Source organism: Oncorhynchus mykiss, chromosome 15 (assembly GCF_013265735.2).
Source record: "Oncorhynchus mykiss isolate Arlee chromosome 15, USDA_OmykA_1.1, whole genome shotgun sequence".
Classification (NCBI taxonomy): Eukaryota; Metazoa; Chordata; class Actinopteri; order Salmoniformes; family Salmonidae; genus Oncorhynchus; species Oncorhynchus mykiss.
The window spans coordinates 48,356,554-48,374,240 of record NC_048579.1 but is presented as its reverse complement, the minus strand read 5'-3'; the positions used below and the strand labels follow the sequence as shown (position 1 = coordinate 48,374,240).

At 42.0% G+C, this 17,687-nt stretch overlaps 2 protein-coding genes across 2 annotated transcripts; one reads left to right on the top strand and one right to left on the bottom strand.

The window, feature by feature from the left end:
* Nucleotides 1-320: 320 nt before the first annotated feature.
* Nucleotides 321-11,505, top strand: LOC110490189 (L-lactate dehydrogenase B chain). Its single transcript, XM_021563424.2, has 8 exons — nt 321-490; nt 8,209-8,348; nt 8,589-8,706; nt 8,927-9,100; nt 9,427-9,600; nt 9,909-10,026; nt 10,542-10,665; nt 10,786-11,505. The coding sequence occupies exons 2-8, from the start codon at nt 8,220-8,222 to the stop codon at nt 10,951-10,953; spliced, it is 1,005 nt and encodes a 334-aa protein (XP_021419099.1). The 5' UTR covers nt 321-490; nt 8,209-8,219; the 3' UTR covers nt 10,954-11,505.
* A 2,182-nt stretch (nt 11,506-13,687) lies between these two features.
* kiss2 (kisspeptin 2) lies at nt 13,688-14,442 on the bottom strand (the record flags this gene model as incomplete). Its single annotated transcript, NM_001281386.1, is given in 2 exon segments — nt 13,688-14,145; nt 14,300-14,442. Coding segments are annotated over 2 exon segments (393 nt in total). The 3' UTR covers nt 13,688-13,849.
* Between the last annotated feature and the right edge of the window lie 3,245 nt (nt 14,443-17,687).

The window sequence follows — 17,687 nt, the reverse complement described above, 5'->3', positions numbered from 1 at the left end:
CCTAGCCTTAAATATGTATCCTAACCTGCTACATTAATTCTCATCATCTGTGTAAATGCTCTACCTGCTACGAAAAATCACATCTGACAATAGCTGTAACCCATCTAGCCCAAATCTGGTCCAACCGTCTGACCACATATTTCACAATCTCAATTGCATCCTACTGGCGTCCTCTCTCCTCGTCCTCGTTTCCTCAAAAACCATTGGATGACAAAGCCAGAGATCCCGCCCGTCTGACTTTCTCCTCCAATGGGTTTTGAGAAGGAGGCGAGGAGAGCGGACGCGAGGATTTACCATTGAGATTTTCCCGGTGTCAAACTCAGCCAGTGGTAAAGCCCTATGTTGCATCCTCCTCTTTCTCCTCCTGCTAAAACACATTTAAAACCCGCACTCCACAAGTGAAGTCGTCACGCCCTCTCACCAGCTTCTTCACTCGCCTGCCTCTTTGGACCAAAAAGGGATATAACTGCTCGTTAAATCTCTGGAAAATGTATGTATTTAGCTACTGCCGGTGTTTGTTTTGACTTTGAGTGAATTCTCATGTACGCTGAAAAATGCTCGTAGGCCGACACACTTTTTTTTATGGATACATTCTGTAGCTTGCAACAGCCTAAATGTTGTTGATATGCATACATGGTTAGGGTTTTATTGACATTTTGGAATAGTCGATGTGGGCTATTGCAAGTCCTTTTTAGATTGCCTTTACGGCTGAATAGAAATGTATATTTCTGCGTTTTGTAGGCTGTCTAGTCCTAGGCTACACAAAGCCTAATGGCACGCTGTGATTTTGCTAGGTAGTAGGCTAGCTCCATAGAACGACAACCTAGTCGATGGATTCTTACAAAGGTGGCTGTCGCTCACTGTACAGGAACATTACATATTTTTCTCGTTGAGCTTCGTGGGCGACTCCGTTTTGAACATGACAAAGTTCTCGTATTACGGAATGTGTCATTTTTGAAGATGTGGCTAATGATTTACTGACGACTTGAATATTCATCTCGAACTGTGCAGAGTATTAATGGAATGTGACAAACGAGGTGGAGGTTATAGATGATCTGCCATCTTGCAGTGCAAAAACAGTATCCGACATTCAAGGACGATGGAAGGACTATTGTATTAAACATGGGCCTACAAGGACATGGCTTCGTTTTTTTTAATAAGAAAATAATAATTGACCTATTGGGATATCAGTTATGGCATGCTCGACATCTTGAGGCTTCAATATTTTGAGTATGATTAGTATTATTGATAGGCCTCAATTTGTTGAGGCCACGCCAGCAAGGCCTGAATATATTTGTATGTCAGATCGTTATGGTAATACTCACATTGGGAGGAAGAAGGTTTGATGCACTTTTTTTAAACATTTGTATCATAAACCGTTTTTGAAAAGGTCATGATGAAATGAAAGTGGGAATTGTAAGCCCTTTTTAGACGCCTTGTATGATCCGTACAGTACATGATACCAGGGGTGTAACTTTGGTTATAGAAGTGGGGGGGGGGGGGATTATTATATATAAAATATCTATCCAGTCAGATGAACACTCCAAACAGCCTATCTGATGGCTCAGAGGGGTCTGTCCGTATGGTCCTAAAGCAGACCTTGGCCTTGTTTTGTATCACATTCCAATTATAACTGGGGGGTGGGGACAAAAATGGACTTTCAGAATGTGGAGGGGGGGGACATGTCCCCTGTGAAAGTTGAACCCCTGCATGATACAGACAACATCTTAGTAGCGTTATAGGTTTACATTTTAGCAGATGCTCTGGATAAGTGTGACTTGCAATGACTGCATAATTATTATTATTTTTTTTTTATGGCTACAGTTCCCCTGTGGGAATCAAACTCACAAACCTGGTGTTGCAAGTGCATACCATGCTCTACCAACTTAGCCACAGGGATCTTATTTTATTTATAGTCCTTAGTGTGCTCTAAAATATGGATGTTTTAAATTATGAAATAAAACATTTTCACATTAATTTATTCAACATAACAAATAGAATATCTCAAGTACTTTACATTTTTTTTAGTTTTTTATTGTTTTAAACAATATACTCTACAAGTATATCACATTTCCAGAGTGTGTTCTCAGCAACTTTTTAAGTTATGATAAATGTCATTAGCACCACCAACACCGGGAATGGGGGGTACATGTATTTAAAGGAAACTCCCTCTGCTGGTGATTTGCTGAATGTGCAATCCTAAAGGAGAAACTAATATTGTGTGTTCTATTAATGTAATTGTCTGCAGAATTTCCAATCCTTCCTATATCTACAATACCACTCAAAGGTTTGGCCACCTATTTATTCAAGGATTTTTCTTTATTTAGACTATTCTATGTTGTAGAATTATTTTTGGTTGCTACATGATTCCATATGTGTTATTTCATAGTTTGTCTTCACTATTATTCTACAATGTAGAAAATGGTACAAATAAAGAGAAACCCTTGAATGAGTAGGCGTGTCAACGTTTGACTGTTACTTTATATAAATCCAGTCGTGCCTTTTTCAAAGTCCGCTATGAATACCAGGCATGGTTTCCTGGGGTTTTAATAGTGTTCTATTGTTTCCGGTACTTGTCTTATCTCCGCTGTATCGTCCATGTAATAATAAAACTTGTCAGATTAGGATGAATAATACCCGTTTTAAGGCTGGACAAAGTTGAATTACAGTTTAACGGATGCCCCACCTTTTCTCCACACCACGCAAAAAAAGTTGGGTGTTATTTTTTGGGGGCAAAAAATATGCGGCGCTTTGTCTATAATGCACTGTCCGCTCTCCCAAGTTGATGCGCAAGAGACCAAACAGCCTCGGATCACACATTCAGATCATGTTCGAGCCACGGCTTGGACAGTGAAACACACGTTCACACCTGCAGGCGGCATGCAGATGTTTAGTTTCTGTCATGGCTGAAGCCATACTATGTGTCCAGGTTAAACGTGGGACGGCCCTCATTATAAACAGTCGGTTAACTTCTTGGCGCACCCGCTCTGAATTGCAGAGCGCCAAATTTAATTTCTAAAAATATTTAATTTTCATGAAATCACAAGTGCAATATAGCAAAACACAGCTTAGCCTGTTGTTAATCCACCTGGCGTGTCAGATTTCAAAAAAGCTTTACAGCTAAAGCAAACCAAGCGTTTATGTAAGGACATCTCTCTCAGCAGACAAAACATTACAAAGTAGATTGGTCAGCAAAGCAATAAAATGAATTGCTTACCTTTTGATCTTTGGATGTTTGCACTCACAAGACTCCCAGTTACACAATAAATGTTCCCTTTGTTCCATAAAGATTATTTTTATATCCAACATACCTCCATTTGGTTGGTGCGCAGAAATCCACAGGTTCGAGCAGTCACGATGGGCTAGACAAATTCCAAATAGTATCCGTAAAGTTCGTAGAAACATGTCAAATGTTTTTCTTAATCAATCCTCAGGTTGTTTTTACAATAAATAATCGATCATATTTTAACCGGACCGTAGCTTTTTCAATAGGAGAGAGCGAGAGAGAATTTCTGCTCCAAGCTGTTGCGCATGCAAAACTCTGCTGGCACCCAGCCATCCACTGACGCGACGTGATCATTCTCGCTCATTTTTCAGAATAAAAGCCTGAAACTATGTCTAAAGACTGTTTACACCATGTGAAGCCATAGGGAAAGGAATCTGGTTGATATCCCTTTAAATGGAGGGAAGGCATGCAATGGAACAGGGAGATTTCAAAATAAGAGGCACTTCCTAGTTGTATTTTCCTCAGGTTTTCGCCAGCAATATCAGTTCTGTTATACTCACAGACAATATTTTGACAGTTTGGAAACTTTTGCGTTTTCTATCCTAATCTGACAATTTATATGCATATTCTAGCTTCTGGGCCTGAGAAATAGGCAGTTTAATTTGGGTACGTTTTTCATCCAAATATCAAAATACTGCCCCCTACACTCAACAGGTTAAGGTCATGGTTAATGCATCATGTTCAGATCTATTAGAAGCAATTTGAATAGACAAAACAATGTAATTGAACCAATTGACTGACCAGAGATCAGGGCATTCATCAGCAAAGATGCTGACAGTGTTTTGGGCAACCAAAATGATTGATTGAAATTGAAGTGTCAGCTTTATGGTGATTTCGTAACTTAAATTTTACCGGTAGTAGTAGGCCAATCGATAACACCAAGACGGAATGCGTTTTGAAGTGGAGCCGCCGAGAACCGCTGGCATGTCCAGCAAAGTACATCGCCAGTGGCACGCGCACGCTTCGAGAAGATCAGCAGCTCCACAATCATGTGATTGACTGTCTCCAAGGTGGGGGCTTATCGTGGCAGCCAGACGAGACAATTGAAGGAGGATGCGGTGAGCAAAGTTACTGGGCTCGAATTTAGTCAAGCTTGCTCTATACAGATTGATGCTTCTAATTGTGCATGTTATAAACTACTTTTATTTTGATGATAGGCTATACTCTATGGCTGGATTTGTATTTTTCTTATTTTTTCCCCCAATGCTACATTTTAATTTGGCAGACCTAACTTGATAGAATAGGCCTTGTAGAAAGAGTCAGACAACCTGGTTCGATTCCAGGCTGTATCACAACCGGCCGTGATTGGGAGTCCCATAGTGCGGTGCACAATTGTCCCAGCGTCGTCAGGGTTTGGCCGGTGTAGGCCGTCATTGTAAATAAGACCATATGCCAGTGGAAGGGAGGACAGTAGCAGGTGACCCAACTGGTTTGACTTATGATTTCCCATTGTAGCCAATTCAGTTGCTGTAATTCCATTAGATGTTTTATCACTAACTAATTGGTAGGTCTACCATTACTGCTGTGAGCATTCATTATCCTTGCTCATGAGGGAGAGAAATGTGAAAGTATCTTAAAGATATGTGGGTTTTTGAAACAGAATTACAAGGCAATATTTCTTTACATTTTAAAGAAGTTAATCAATCTCTAAAGATGCACTGTATTTTTAATTATCAGATCTTCAATCAAAACCTAATATTAGATAAAGGAAACAAGTTTATTTAAGTTATGCAACACCCAATTTGCCTGTGTGAAAAAGTAATTGCCCCCTCACACTCAATAACTGGTTGTGCCACCTTTAGCTGCAATAACTCCAACCAAACTCTTTCTGTAGGTGTTGTTCAGTGTCTAGTTACTTTGGAGAAGTTTTGCCCCCACCCTTCCATGCATAACTGCTTCAACTCAGCAACATTTGTGGGTTTTCAAGCATGAACTGCTTGTTTAAAGTCCTCAATTAGGTCTGGACTTTTGACTAAGCCATTCCAAAACTTCAAATGTCTTGCTTTTTAGCAATTTTCATGTAGATTTGTGTGTTTTGGATCATTGTCTTGCTGCATGGCCCAGCTGCGCTTCTGCTTACAGACGGATGGCCTGACATTCTCCTGTAGAATTCTCTGATACAGAGTAAATGGTTCCTTCTATTAAGGCAAGTTGTCCAGGTCCTGAGGCAGCAAAGCGTCCCCAAACCATCACACTACCACCACGCTTGACCATTGGTATGAGGTATGTAATGGGACCTATCTTGTCCAAAAAGTTGACTCAAGTTTGCTTAAAAAAAAGCACCTGGGTGATCATTAAGACTTTTGGAAGTATGTTTTATGAATAGATGAGTCAAGTCTTAACTTTTTGGACAACATGGGCCCCATTTATGCCTTGCGAAACCTTAAAATCCAGCAGTGTTTGGTTATGTGACCAGCAGATGCATATCTGTATTTCCTGTCATGTGAAATCTATAAATTAGGGCCTAATGAATTTATTTCTATTGACTGATTTCCTTGTATAAACTTTAACTCAGTAAAATCTTTAATTGTTTGCATGCTGTTTTTGTTCAGTATACATGACAACGATGTGTTTTGAGATTTCCCCTTCAGTCTTCTGTGAATAGGCAGCCTCTTTGACCCCAGCCATAGGGCCATTTATCCACCCGTTTGTCTAGTATTTTGTTAGCCAATTTCTATAGGCTTGACTGACAAGGTGAACACATTGTGCCACAGGCAGTCTTCCTGGGCAAGCCTTTAATTCCCCCTCTCTGTCTAGACTTGACAGTTCATGCAGCTTTAGTATTCTGATCATGGAATTCTGAATGTGTGTACGGATCCCCTTTTCCCACGCTATATAAAGTTCAGGAGTGGGATCTCTGCTACTTTTAAGAGTTATGATCCAGTTTGTAAGCGTTTACCAACAGTGAATGTGAAAATGGATTTAAAATGCTTGCCCTCTGCTGGTGATTTGCAGGATGTGCAATTATACAAGCATAAGGAGGTCTGATTGGTTACATTGCCTACTATGCCAATGTATCTGTATACAATGGGCCATAACTTTAAAACTAGCAGAAATCCCACTCTGAAACTTTGATATGCCTGTAGAGTATATTATATTCAACATTTATATTTTTCTTTATTCATAAATGTCAAATGTTATTGAAATCAAAATACTACTCATTACAGAGCAAGCAATAAAGGTTCATATGACCCCAACTTTTAATTTGTAGCACCTACAGATGAAACATTATGGAGTCTTAAAGAAGACCTGGGTAAGGTCAATGTCACATTGCAACTACAATTCAATATTTCTCAATTATGCCTTAAGAGACACATGTCATATGTGAACAAGCTTTCCTCCAAAGGACCCTTTATTGATAAAATGGAGTGAAAGTCATGGTGTTCTTGTTGTGAGGAATCACCCATACATATACAGTACCAGTCAAAGGTTTGGACACCTATTCATTCCAGGGTTTTTCATTGGACTATTTTCTACATTGTAGAATAATAGTGAAGACATCACAACTATGAAATAACACATATGGAATCCGTTTTAGATTCTTGAGTAATTCAAATTTTTGGCTAATTTATAAAAGTAAAAAAAACTGAAATCACATTTTACATAAGTATTCAGACCCTTCACTCAGTACTTTGTTGAAGCACCTTTTGGCAGCAATTCTTAGCAGCCTTCTTAGTATTACGCTACAAGCTTGTCTCACCTGTATTTGGAGAGTTTCTCCCATTCTTCTCTCCAGCTCTCAGGTTGGATGGGGAGCATTGCTGACAGCTATTTTCAGGTTCGATCGGGTTCAAGTCCGGGCTCTGGCTGGGCCACTCAAGGACATTCTGAGACTTGTCCCGAAGCCACGCCTGCGTTGTCTTGGCTGTGTGCTTAGGGTTGTTGTCCTGTTGGAAGCTGAACCTTCACCCCAGTCTGAGGTCCTGAGCAGGTTTTCATGAAGGATCTCTCTCTCTCTCGCTCTGTGCTGCCACCACCATGCTTCACCGTAGGGATGGTGCCAGGTATCTTCCAGACGTGACAATTGGCATTCAGTCCAAATAATTAAATCTTGGTTTCATCAGACCAGAGACTCTTGTTTCTCATGGTCTGAGAGTCTGTATAACGTAACAAATTGTGGAAAAAGTCAAGGGGTCTGAATACTTTCTGAAGGCACTGTATCCTTCGTTGTCATAAGATTAAAATATTAACACATCAGAGGGTGCACTGTTTTCATATTTAAGAATTGCAATAACATGCACAAATCTGGGTCATGCTGCTCATTATGTGGCTATGTTAGGCCCACTAGTCACATTGTCATGTAAAACTGTAGTAGAACAGGTGTCGTTAGCTGAACTTCTATTCAGGTGAAATTGTAAGAACACCATTGCTTGAGCTTTCTGACTGTCCTGCCTCTGGACTCAGCCATAGTAACATGGACTAGCTTGGGATATTTGCGAACAGCGCAACTCTCCCACTGACGTCACTTATCGCTCAAGTTTATGTGTGTGTGCGCGCCTCAGCAAATGGAGGGGGCAGTGCGTTTTGTGGATTGAATTTAGGCTCGGGGGGCCTAAAGATGGGGTAGGAGGGAGGATTAGGGTGACTGTCAGACCCTTTTTTTGGGGGGGGGCAGTTACTAGGATATTGGTTTTGACTCTGTCTTGAGTGCGTAAATAAATTAAATACAGTAGTGTTTGATTGGCTTAAGAAATAGATTCCTTGGGCTGGATTTCCAGACACAGATTAAGCCTATGCCTGAACTAAAGAGCGCGCTCAATGGTGAATGTCAATTAGATTGCTTTTCGCAAAGGCATGATGACCTCTCACCCAAATTTCACACACTCTCATCTTGGTTTTCATTTGATTTGTTTTCTTCTTTTACCCCTCAGTAGACAAACCTTAACTAGACTGAAGGTTAAACTCTATCTCCCTCCCTCCAGCGTTGTGAATCATGTCGTCTGTGATGCAGAAGTTGCTCACCCCCGTGGCCAGCGGCCCCGCGGAGCCCCCCAGGAACAAGGTGACCGTGGTGGGGGTGGGCATGGTGGGTATGGCCTGTGCCGTCAGCGTCCTCCTCAGGGTAAGTCTAACTATATCACCGTCTTACTGCTACTTTACTGCTATTGCTTTATTAGTACTAGCTTACTCTTGAGTTTACCTCTACTATTGTGATGCCAACAAATGGTTACTACTCAGTTATTATGTAGGCTAGTTGTAATTGTGGATTTTACCATGTAATTTCTAATTAAATACCCGGTATTCATATCCTTCCTCTCCTTCTGGCCTTTCGCCTCCTCTCCACCCTACCTCTTTCCTGTAGGACTTGGCTGATGAGCTGGCTCTGGTTGACGTGATGGAGGATAAGCTGAAGGGAGAGATGATGGACCTGCAGCACGGGAGCCTCTTCCTAAAGACGTCTAAGATAGTCGCTGACAAAGGTAAGAGAATTGTGTGTATGCCACTGGGGTGGCTCAGAGCTAAAATATTTATGTAGTTTTGCAATTGAACATGTAATGCAGCCTGTTTTGAAACGAGAGACCTTATCAGGGTAAGGTTTTGATTACCTTTTAGATGTTTTTATGTTTTATTTTACCCCTGCTAAATGTGAAATGGAAAAATGATACGTAATTCAATTGCTCTTTCCCGATCTCTGTCCAGATTATGCCGTAACGGCTAACTCCCGCATCGTGGTTGTGTCCGCTGGCGTGCGTCAGCAGGAGGGAGAGAGCAGGCTCAACCTGGTCCAGAGGAACGTCAACATCTTTAAACACATCATCCCACAGATTGTCAAACACTCCCCCAACTGCACCCTTATTGTGGTGTCCAACCCAGGTACACACACACACACACACACACAAACAACCAGGTATACACACAAACAACCAGGTACACACACAAACAACCCGGTACACACACAAACAATCCGGTACACACAGACATTTAAAAAAAAATCTTGGACACACAAAATTGTCTCATTCTCCCCTAGATTGTGTTGTCCCAACATTCCACCCTTATCAACTACTACAGTATCACACCACTCCACATTACAAGATAGGGTGGTCACTGTGACAACAAATTCGGTGACAGGGATGGGCAATCATTCATTAACATTGTCAAGGATAAGTGTGCGTGTGACCCTATTTTTCCCTACCCCCTAGTGGACGTGCTGACCTATGTGACGTGGAAGTTGAGCGGATTGCCCAAACACCGTGTCATCGGCAGCGGCACCAACCTGGACTCCGCCCGCTTCCGTTTCCTGATGGCTGAGCGCCTGGGCATCCATGCCTCCAGTTTCAACGGATGGGTGCTGGGAGAACACGGCGATACCAGTGGTGGGGATGATGGGGATAGTGTTGACGTCAGTGGCGTGTGTACTTCAGTGGGAATCTGAGCTCGCGTGTGTGAATGTCTTGTCACATCTAGTAAGCCACAAGGCTGTTGGCAGATTTAAAGGCTTTAAATGAATCCCACGAAAGTACTTGTTTTGGCATGGCTTTTTACATCACTCTGCACATCCAATTGTCTCTGTCAGAAAGAATGTGTTATGAATGAGTTGAGTCTGCTTGTTTTAAATAGGAAATTCTAATATATCTGTTTAAATGAATGAGTAAATATCTGATTTGCTCCCTGTGTGTGCTAGTCCCTGTGTGGAGTGGTGTCAATGTGGCTGGAGTCAACTTGCAGAAGCTGAACCCAGAGTTTGGCCTTGACGGAGACAAGGAGGACTGGAAGGCCACCCACAAGGCAGTGGTCGACAGGTAACTACCCTGAACCTAACCCAGCTCCATCTAGTCTAAATATGTGGCTCTGGTAAAAAAAATTGTAGAGGCCCTAGGGAGCTGCCCTGCTGTACACCACACTTTAGATGTTTGACATTAGAGAAGCTTCCATTAAAGAAAGCTCTGACTCCACAATATGGCAGAGGTTAAAAAGCCATAAAACACGTTTTTTTTATTCAACATGTTATGGTCAATAATATCAAAGGCTGCACTGAAAATGTCAGTCATTTGTGTCAGTGTAGTACATGTTGAGTGCCCTTCACTATAAGCATGCTCAAAGTATGTTACTTTGTTTGCAGAGAAATGGCCAACACCCTTTTTTTTCCCCCTAACAGTTTTCTAAGAGCTGGCAAATAGCTGATAGGTCTGCTGTTAGAACCAGTAAAGGCCGCTTTACCTCTCATACAGGTTCCTCTCATTGCGAGAGAGACCTGTTCAAGATGGCAACAGTCGGATGTTGACTGACGGTGACTGTTTTTTGTGTGCTCCTCCAGTGCCTACGAGGTGATTAAGCTGAAGGGGTACACTAACTGGGCCATCGGCCTGAGTGTGGCTGATCTCACTGAGAGCATCATCAAGAACATGAGCAGGATCCACCCTGTCTCCACCATGGTCAAGGTGACGGGATAACCCACACAGTCACACATTATCCACATGCGGAAATGTAAACACACACACAAGAATAAAAACACCCATTTCTATGTGATTATAACTGACGGTTGTGTTTTGTTTCCCTAGGACATGTATGGTATTGGCGAGGAGGTGTTCCTGTCCCTGCCATGTGTGCTGAACAGCAACGGAGTGGGCAGCGTGATCAATATGACCCTGACCGACGCTGAGGTGGGACAGCTGAAGAAAAGCGCAGACACACTCTGGGGCATCCAGAAGGACCTCAAGGACATCTAGACACACACATCTACCCTCCCTTTTCCGTTCCCGATGCAGTCAAACACAGACCTAGTTCCAACCGTCCTCCGATCTACTGGATCCATCTCCCTTTCATCTTAATCTACTGGTATACTCTTCCTTTCACCCCCCCCCCCCCCCCTTTCCTTTTGTAGGATTAGGTTGCTGTGTTTCCATGCTAGGTACTGTGTGAACCAGTATGACTGTGTGCACCCTCATTGGATTCATGTGTTGAAGCTATTGTACTACGATCAAAAAAAAATGTTGGCTTTATCCTCCGTTTGCACTGTCTTGAAGCACTGTTCTGTTCACTTCCTGTAGTGAGCGCAGAAACACAGACCCTGTAACTCAGTCCTCCTGAGGGGAGCAGTGGTGTTGGTTATTGTGTGAGGAGAGATGTTCAGTCTTTCTTTCTGGCAATCAATGTCAGAGGGAGATAGGGCAGAGGTGGAATCAATCGAAACGGCCTACTTTATTTAGACTTACTGTAACACCCATGTTGATTGTGTAATGAATGACAACAACAACCAATTAATAAATATTTGAACCTTACGATGCCTGTTGTGTCTAAAGACGTAAATGTTTCTCTGTAAAAACAGGGCTACACAATGCCTCCCTGTGGTTAGATATTGCTACTACATAATCTGACATTTTTCAAGATGAGTTAAGTGGAGAAGGAAATCCAGATCCCTGGCCATGCTTTTATTCACATAAACCATCAAATTAATTTGGACAATTATTGACATTTTCAGCAAAGAAACATTCTGTTAAATAGCCAACACTACTACCTGCCTTTTACATTGTTTTTCTTCCCCAACCAACAAATGAAGGTCCTGTCAACTGTTTAGTGGTACTGACAGCTGATTATTATTTTTTTTTTAAATGTTATTTTACCAGGTAAGTTGACTGAAAACGTTCTCATTTGCAGCATCGACCTGGGGAATAGTTACAGGGGAGAGGAGGGGGATGACTGAACCAATTGTAAACTGGTGATTATTAGGTGACCGTGATGGTTTGAGGGCCAGGACACCGGGGTTAACACCCCTACAATAAGTGCCATGGGATCTTTAATGACCTCAGAGAGTCAGGACACCCGTTTAACGTCCCATCCGAAAGATAGCACCCTACACAGGGCAGTGGGGAATTGGGATATTATTTTTTTTTAGACCAGAGGAAAGAGTGCCTCCTACTGGCCCTCCAACACCACTTCCAGCAGCATCTGGTCTCCCATCCAGGGACTGACCAGGACCAACCCTGATTAGCTTCAGAAGCAAGCCAGCAGTGATATGCAGGGTGGTATGCTGCTGGCTCAAGACAATTACACTACATGGCCAAAAGTATGTGGACACACCTTCAAATTTAGCAACTCATTTTTAGGGGTGTCCACATACTTTTGTGTAATTGTCTTGAATCATCACGTTGCTGAAAGGTGTATAAAATTGAGCACAATAGCCATGCAATCTCCATAGACAAACATTGGGAGTGGCACCATCAACGTGGCACCATCATAGAATTCTACCTTTCCAACTGACTAGTTGGTCAAATTTTTTGCCTAGTGGTAACAATGGCTCCGCCGTGAGGTGGTAAGCGAAACTCCCTACCGAGATTCAAACTGTCTCTGGAGGCGTAAGAACTGTTCGTCGGGAGCTTCATGAAATGGGTTCCCGTGACCGAGCAGCCGCACACAAGCCTAATCCCCATGAGCAATACCAAGTGTCTGCTGGAGTGGTGTAAATCTTGCCGCCATTGGACTCTGGCGCAGCGGAAATACGTTCTATGGAGTGAGGAATCATGCTTCACCATCTGGTAGTCCGACGGACGATTCTGGCGGATGCCAGGAGAACGCTACCTGCCCCCAATGCATAGTGCCAACTAAAGTTTGGTGGAGGAGAAATAGTGGTCTGGGTCTGTTCTTCATGTTTTGGGCTTGGCTCATTAGTTCCAGTGAAGGGAAATCTTAACCCCACAGCATTCCAGACAATTCTGTGCTTCCAAATTTTTGGCAACAGTTTTGGGAAGGCTCATTTCTCTTTCAGCATGACAATGCCCCCCGTGCACAAAGCGAGGTCCATATGCAACAGACTTTACATCCGTCCCCTCGCCCCGACCTGGGCGCGAACCAGGGACGCTCTGCACACGTCAACAGTCATCCTCGAAGCATCGTTACCCATCGCTCCACAAAAGCCGCGGCCCTTGCAGAGCAAGGGGGACCACTACTTCAAGGTCTCAGAGCAAGTGAAGTCACCGATTGAAACACCACTAGCGCGCACCACCGCTAACTAGCCATTTCACATCGGCTACACATACATAAATGGTTTGTTAAGATCGGTGTGGAAGAACTTGACTGGCCTGCACAGAGCCCTGACCTCAACCCCATCAAACACCTTTGGGATGAATTGTAAAGCCGACTGTGAGCAAGGCCTAATCGCCCAACATCAGTGCCTGTCCTCACTAATGCTCTTGTGACTGAATGGAAGAAATTCCCCGCAGCAATGTTTCAACATCTAGTGGAAAGCCTTCCCAGAAGAGTGGAGGCTGTTATGGCAGCAAAGGATGGACCAACTCCATATTAATGCCCATGATTTTGGAATGAGATGTTCAATGACCAGGTGTCCACATACTTTTGTGGTGCACTTTTGGACATTTAGTGTATTTTTTCTGATCGGTTGTTACAAGGTGTAATAATTACATCACACAATACATGTACAAAACGTTTATTTAGCAGACTTGAATTTCCCAAACCCAACTTACAAGTAGACAATATGACACACACATTCTTTACCTCATGAGTGACGCGCTATAACGACGCTGCTATAACTGCTACAACATTAAGAAATTGACAGTCTCCGTTGTTTAAATATTGGTTCCTTCTTGGGAAGAGAAAATGCGTGTCAATTTAGGCAGGAACTTCTAGTTCTCGGAGGTAGAGTAGAATAGGCAACAGTTTGCTTGTCCTGGATCTTATGAGGCTGGCCTTGGATGGGTCAAATTTGTCGCGCTTTCCAAATCGGAGCCCAAACGGGTTGACGTTGAATTTGCTGGTCCGAGTTAAACGATGTTTGCAGATCATTTGTTGCTGGTCTTCATCTTTCAAAAGGTAACAAAGGTTCGCATCGTCAGGTAAATTCGGACTGACAATCTCGCTTCTCCTCACCACAGAGTGCCCCACTTGCACCTTAGCAGGTGTTTGTCCTGAGAGAAAAGAGAGAGCATCAAATGATAAAACCGAATTTTCTTAGCTTATTACTTTTGGATATTACAACGTTTGGGCTCAGGACATTATGAGAAGAAAATGAACCTGTAAGAAATCCAAAAGTAATTAGAATATATCAAATCAAGAAATTACCTGGGATATCTGTCCACCCAAATCCACGCGTTGGAGTTCCCCATGTTCCATACTGGCGAGTTATTGCACAAACAAGGAAAAATGCCAGCATTCTCATTCTGTCAAAATCCAAGTGATGCAGAAAGAAACTATATGTTATCTAGACTAAGCTGTCTTTCTTTGATGCATGACGTGTATTCGGTGCCTTTTATATTTCCCTCTGTATGCCCCGGATTGTTAGGAGCGAGATGACAGCGAATGAGTCGCGTTCGCAGCGCTGTCCACTGTTTAGTGGTGCTGAAATGAATAGTTCATTACGTTCTAGGAAATGTTGACAACCGCACCAAGGGATGTCTTTTCTCTGAAAATATGACCGTCAGATGTGGTTATTGTTGAATTGATGCAGTTTGCTAAAGTGCACGAGGGGATTGAGGGATATGAAAATAGTATGTGTTATGCGTTTGGCTAAAGTAAAAAAATATATACATCCATACACTGCAAAAATTAAAATCTAAGTAAGATGAAATATCTTAAATCAAGGCAATATATGCTTGTTTTTTGTCTGACAAGATATTTCTTCTGATCAGCCAGTTTTTATGTTGGAGCATTTAACCTGTTTCAAGCTTTTTTGTCCTTAATTATCTTGATAAGATGATATAACTTGATACTGGGATTGTATTACTGGTTCTGAGTAACTTAATGCTCGAAACTAGAATTACCAGAAATATAAAGCTGTTTCATCAACAGTGACAAGTACAAAACTGCTTTGTCAAAGTCCGAATTTCTTATTTCAAGCATCTTATCCTTTTCATCTGTTCACATAATAAGAACAGATAATGAATGACCAAATGGAATTCACTGTTTTATTGTCAATCTTACACACAGCAATCATGCAGACAAAATACAGTACAGAACAAAGACAGTACACTTTTCATATCTGGGGAACACACTATGAGTCATTTGAACTGTTGTACAATTCTATTACATCCCCAAGATGGTATTTGACTTGTACCTAAGTTTGGCTCTTGTTGCTAATTGTGTAATGAGAGGTCAAATCAACCAGCTTTTCAGCATCCACTAACTCAGTGGCCTGTGCAAGGTGTGGGACCTCAACTTGATATGCCATGACGTTTCTATCAAAGCTTATAGTTTGAAATGGTTGATATTCCAAACAATAAAGCCTAGAATCAACAAGAAATATGTTTTTGACCAGTCCAAATTCTGTCATATTACCATTCAGTACTTTGGCAAAGATCATGGACTTCTGAGTTCTGTATTTATTAGAATGTATTTACAAGCCATCTGACTGATACAGCATGGTTTACTTCATTGAAACCTAGGAAGTCTCAATATTCCACGTAAATATTGTAGATCTTTAACCTCTGATACAGGTCCCATCTCCCTTTCATTTGAAAGAATTGGGTGCATTGAACTGTCAACATTTTGGCAGCTTTCATATATTTGGTTCTGATTGATCAAAGACTTGCAAATCTTTTTTAAATTGAGCTTGGAAGCCCATTGTTTAAAGAAACAATGTTTGGACTCAAACCACATACACATATGTCTAACCATTGGACCCAATGATTTTATCTGTGATGGCAAATGTATCATATAATGTGGTTTAGGTGTAACATTGCGGTCTGGAAAAAGCTCCTTCCAATGCTTCAAATGATTTTCAATGAGTAACTTCAACCTAGACACAGTCGCAATGGAAAGAACAGGTGCAAATACTATCTGTACAATCTCTATTAGCTCAATTATCAATTGTATATATGCATTGACTTCCAAACTCTCCAAAACAAATGGCAGTATCATTAGCAGGACAAGCATTTGCCCAGATGACTGTTTTAGTTTACCATCACTTGACGTTAATGTACTAACAGAAATTGGGGATGGCCGATCTCTAACATCTAGAGGGGAATAAGGGAAACCAAGAATAGCCGAATTCACTGAGTCCAGATCAATCTGTCCTGACACAACAAGATGATTCAAAACACATTTGATTTCCAATGGGGCTATGCCCTCCAGAATTACATGCATAATGTATTGCGGAGTTTGCTGTATGATATCAAAGGCTGGGAATTCAACTAACTTGCTCCTTCTATTGATCCCATATTTTGTTCTCAGGCTATTGCGAAGCAAGTCCGTCTGCGCATCTTCTATTGCATCACACTGTCTGTCTGGCATGCTTCTCCAATGTCCTTTTAGTATATGCATCCTCAATGAAGTGTGACTGCATGTCCTCAAAAGAACACTCACAGTGTCTGCACTTACTCTAGGCAAAGCCCCCACCCTCTTTAAACCCTGCTAGTTCATGTTGTGCCAGGGTGTCTCCACAGAGAGAGACCATGGCACCATATATCATTTTCTCTCCGTTAATAGTTAGCATTTTAACCCCACTATACAATGTATCCATGTCTTCCCTGATTCTATTCAATATTACATCTCCACCAGATTGACGGAGGTCTGCTGATCTAGCCATGGCAGGTAGCCTGATAGCAGCCAGGTTAGACCTGTATTTTGGATGTATATTTCCTAGGGTGTAGTACACCATTAACAACTTGTTTTTTTGATGTAAAGGATCCTAGTGGATTACAGATCTCTATTTCATCCGTGTACAGAACAATCTGCAATGCCTTTGGTGTCTCTGAAAATAAGGGATGTGATTTTAGAAGAGCACCATCCACAATGTCATGAACAAAAACTTTCCCTGCACATCTGGGGTCCCTTTTCAACCACAGACAAAATCCTTGGGTGTGATAAGAACTGTTCTAGACTTTTGACTAATGGTACATAATGAAATAATTTATCTTTGATGAAAATTACTTTTGATCCTCCACAGTTCATCCTACATATGGTTCATCCTGCATATGGTTCATCCTGCATATGGTTTGAGCAATTGGAATTTCCTCTGCGTCCAAACAGCTAAACTGCTTCTTTTTGTAACAGTATTTTTATTGGAATTTCACAATTTTCACCCATATTAAGAGATACAACAACAGAGACAAAGCACACAGAAAAAAAAACAAGATAAACAGCACCCACTTACACATATCTACGCTGTCACGACTCCGACCGAAGGACACTCCCCTTCCCGTTCGGGTGGCGCTCGGCGGTCGTCGTCGCCGGCCTACTAGCTGCTACTGATTATTTCCTCCCCCTCCTTGTGTTGATTGTGTGCACCTGTTTTGAGTTAGGTAGTAGGCTTTATTAGTCAGCCGGCCCGCAGGGTTCCTTGTGCGGGATTAATTATTGTGATCGTCTGTTTGGTGTACTTGTGTGCACGTCTATTGGGTTTTGTGTTTTCCCATTTTGTGGGTTTTTCCCTGGACAGTTTAAGTCCCCCTGTTTGGGGCATTTGTTTGTTCAGTACGCCCTGTGTTTTTGTGAGGGTTGGCTTATGTTCAGC

Coding starts and splice junctions, on each gene's coding strand:
- LOC110490189 (XM_021563424.2), top strand. CDS start 8,220: ATGTCGTCTGTGATGCAGAAGTTGCTCACCCCCGTGGCCAGCGGCCCC. Junction 8,707..8,926: donor TAAGATAGTCGCTGACAAAG/GTAAGAGAATTG, acceptor ATCTCTGTCCAG/ATTATGCCGTAACGGCTAAC. Junction 10,027..10,541: donor CACAAGGCAGTGGTCGACAG/GTAACTACCCTG, acceptor GTGCTCCTCCAG/TGCCTACGAGGTGATTAAGC.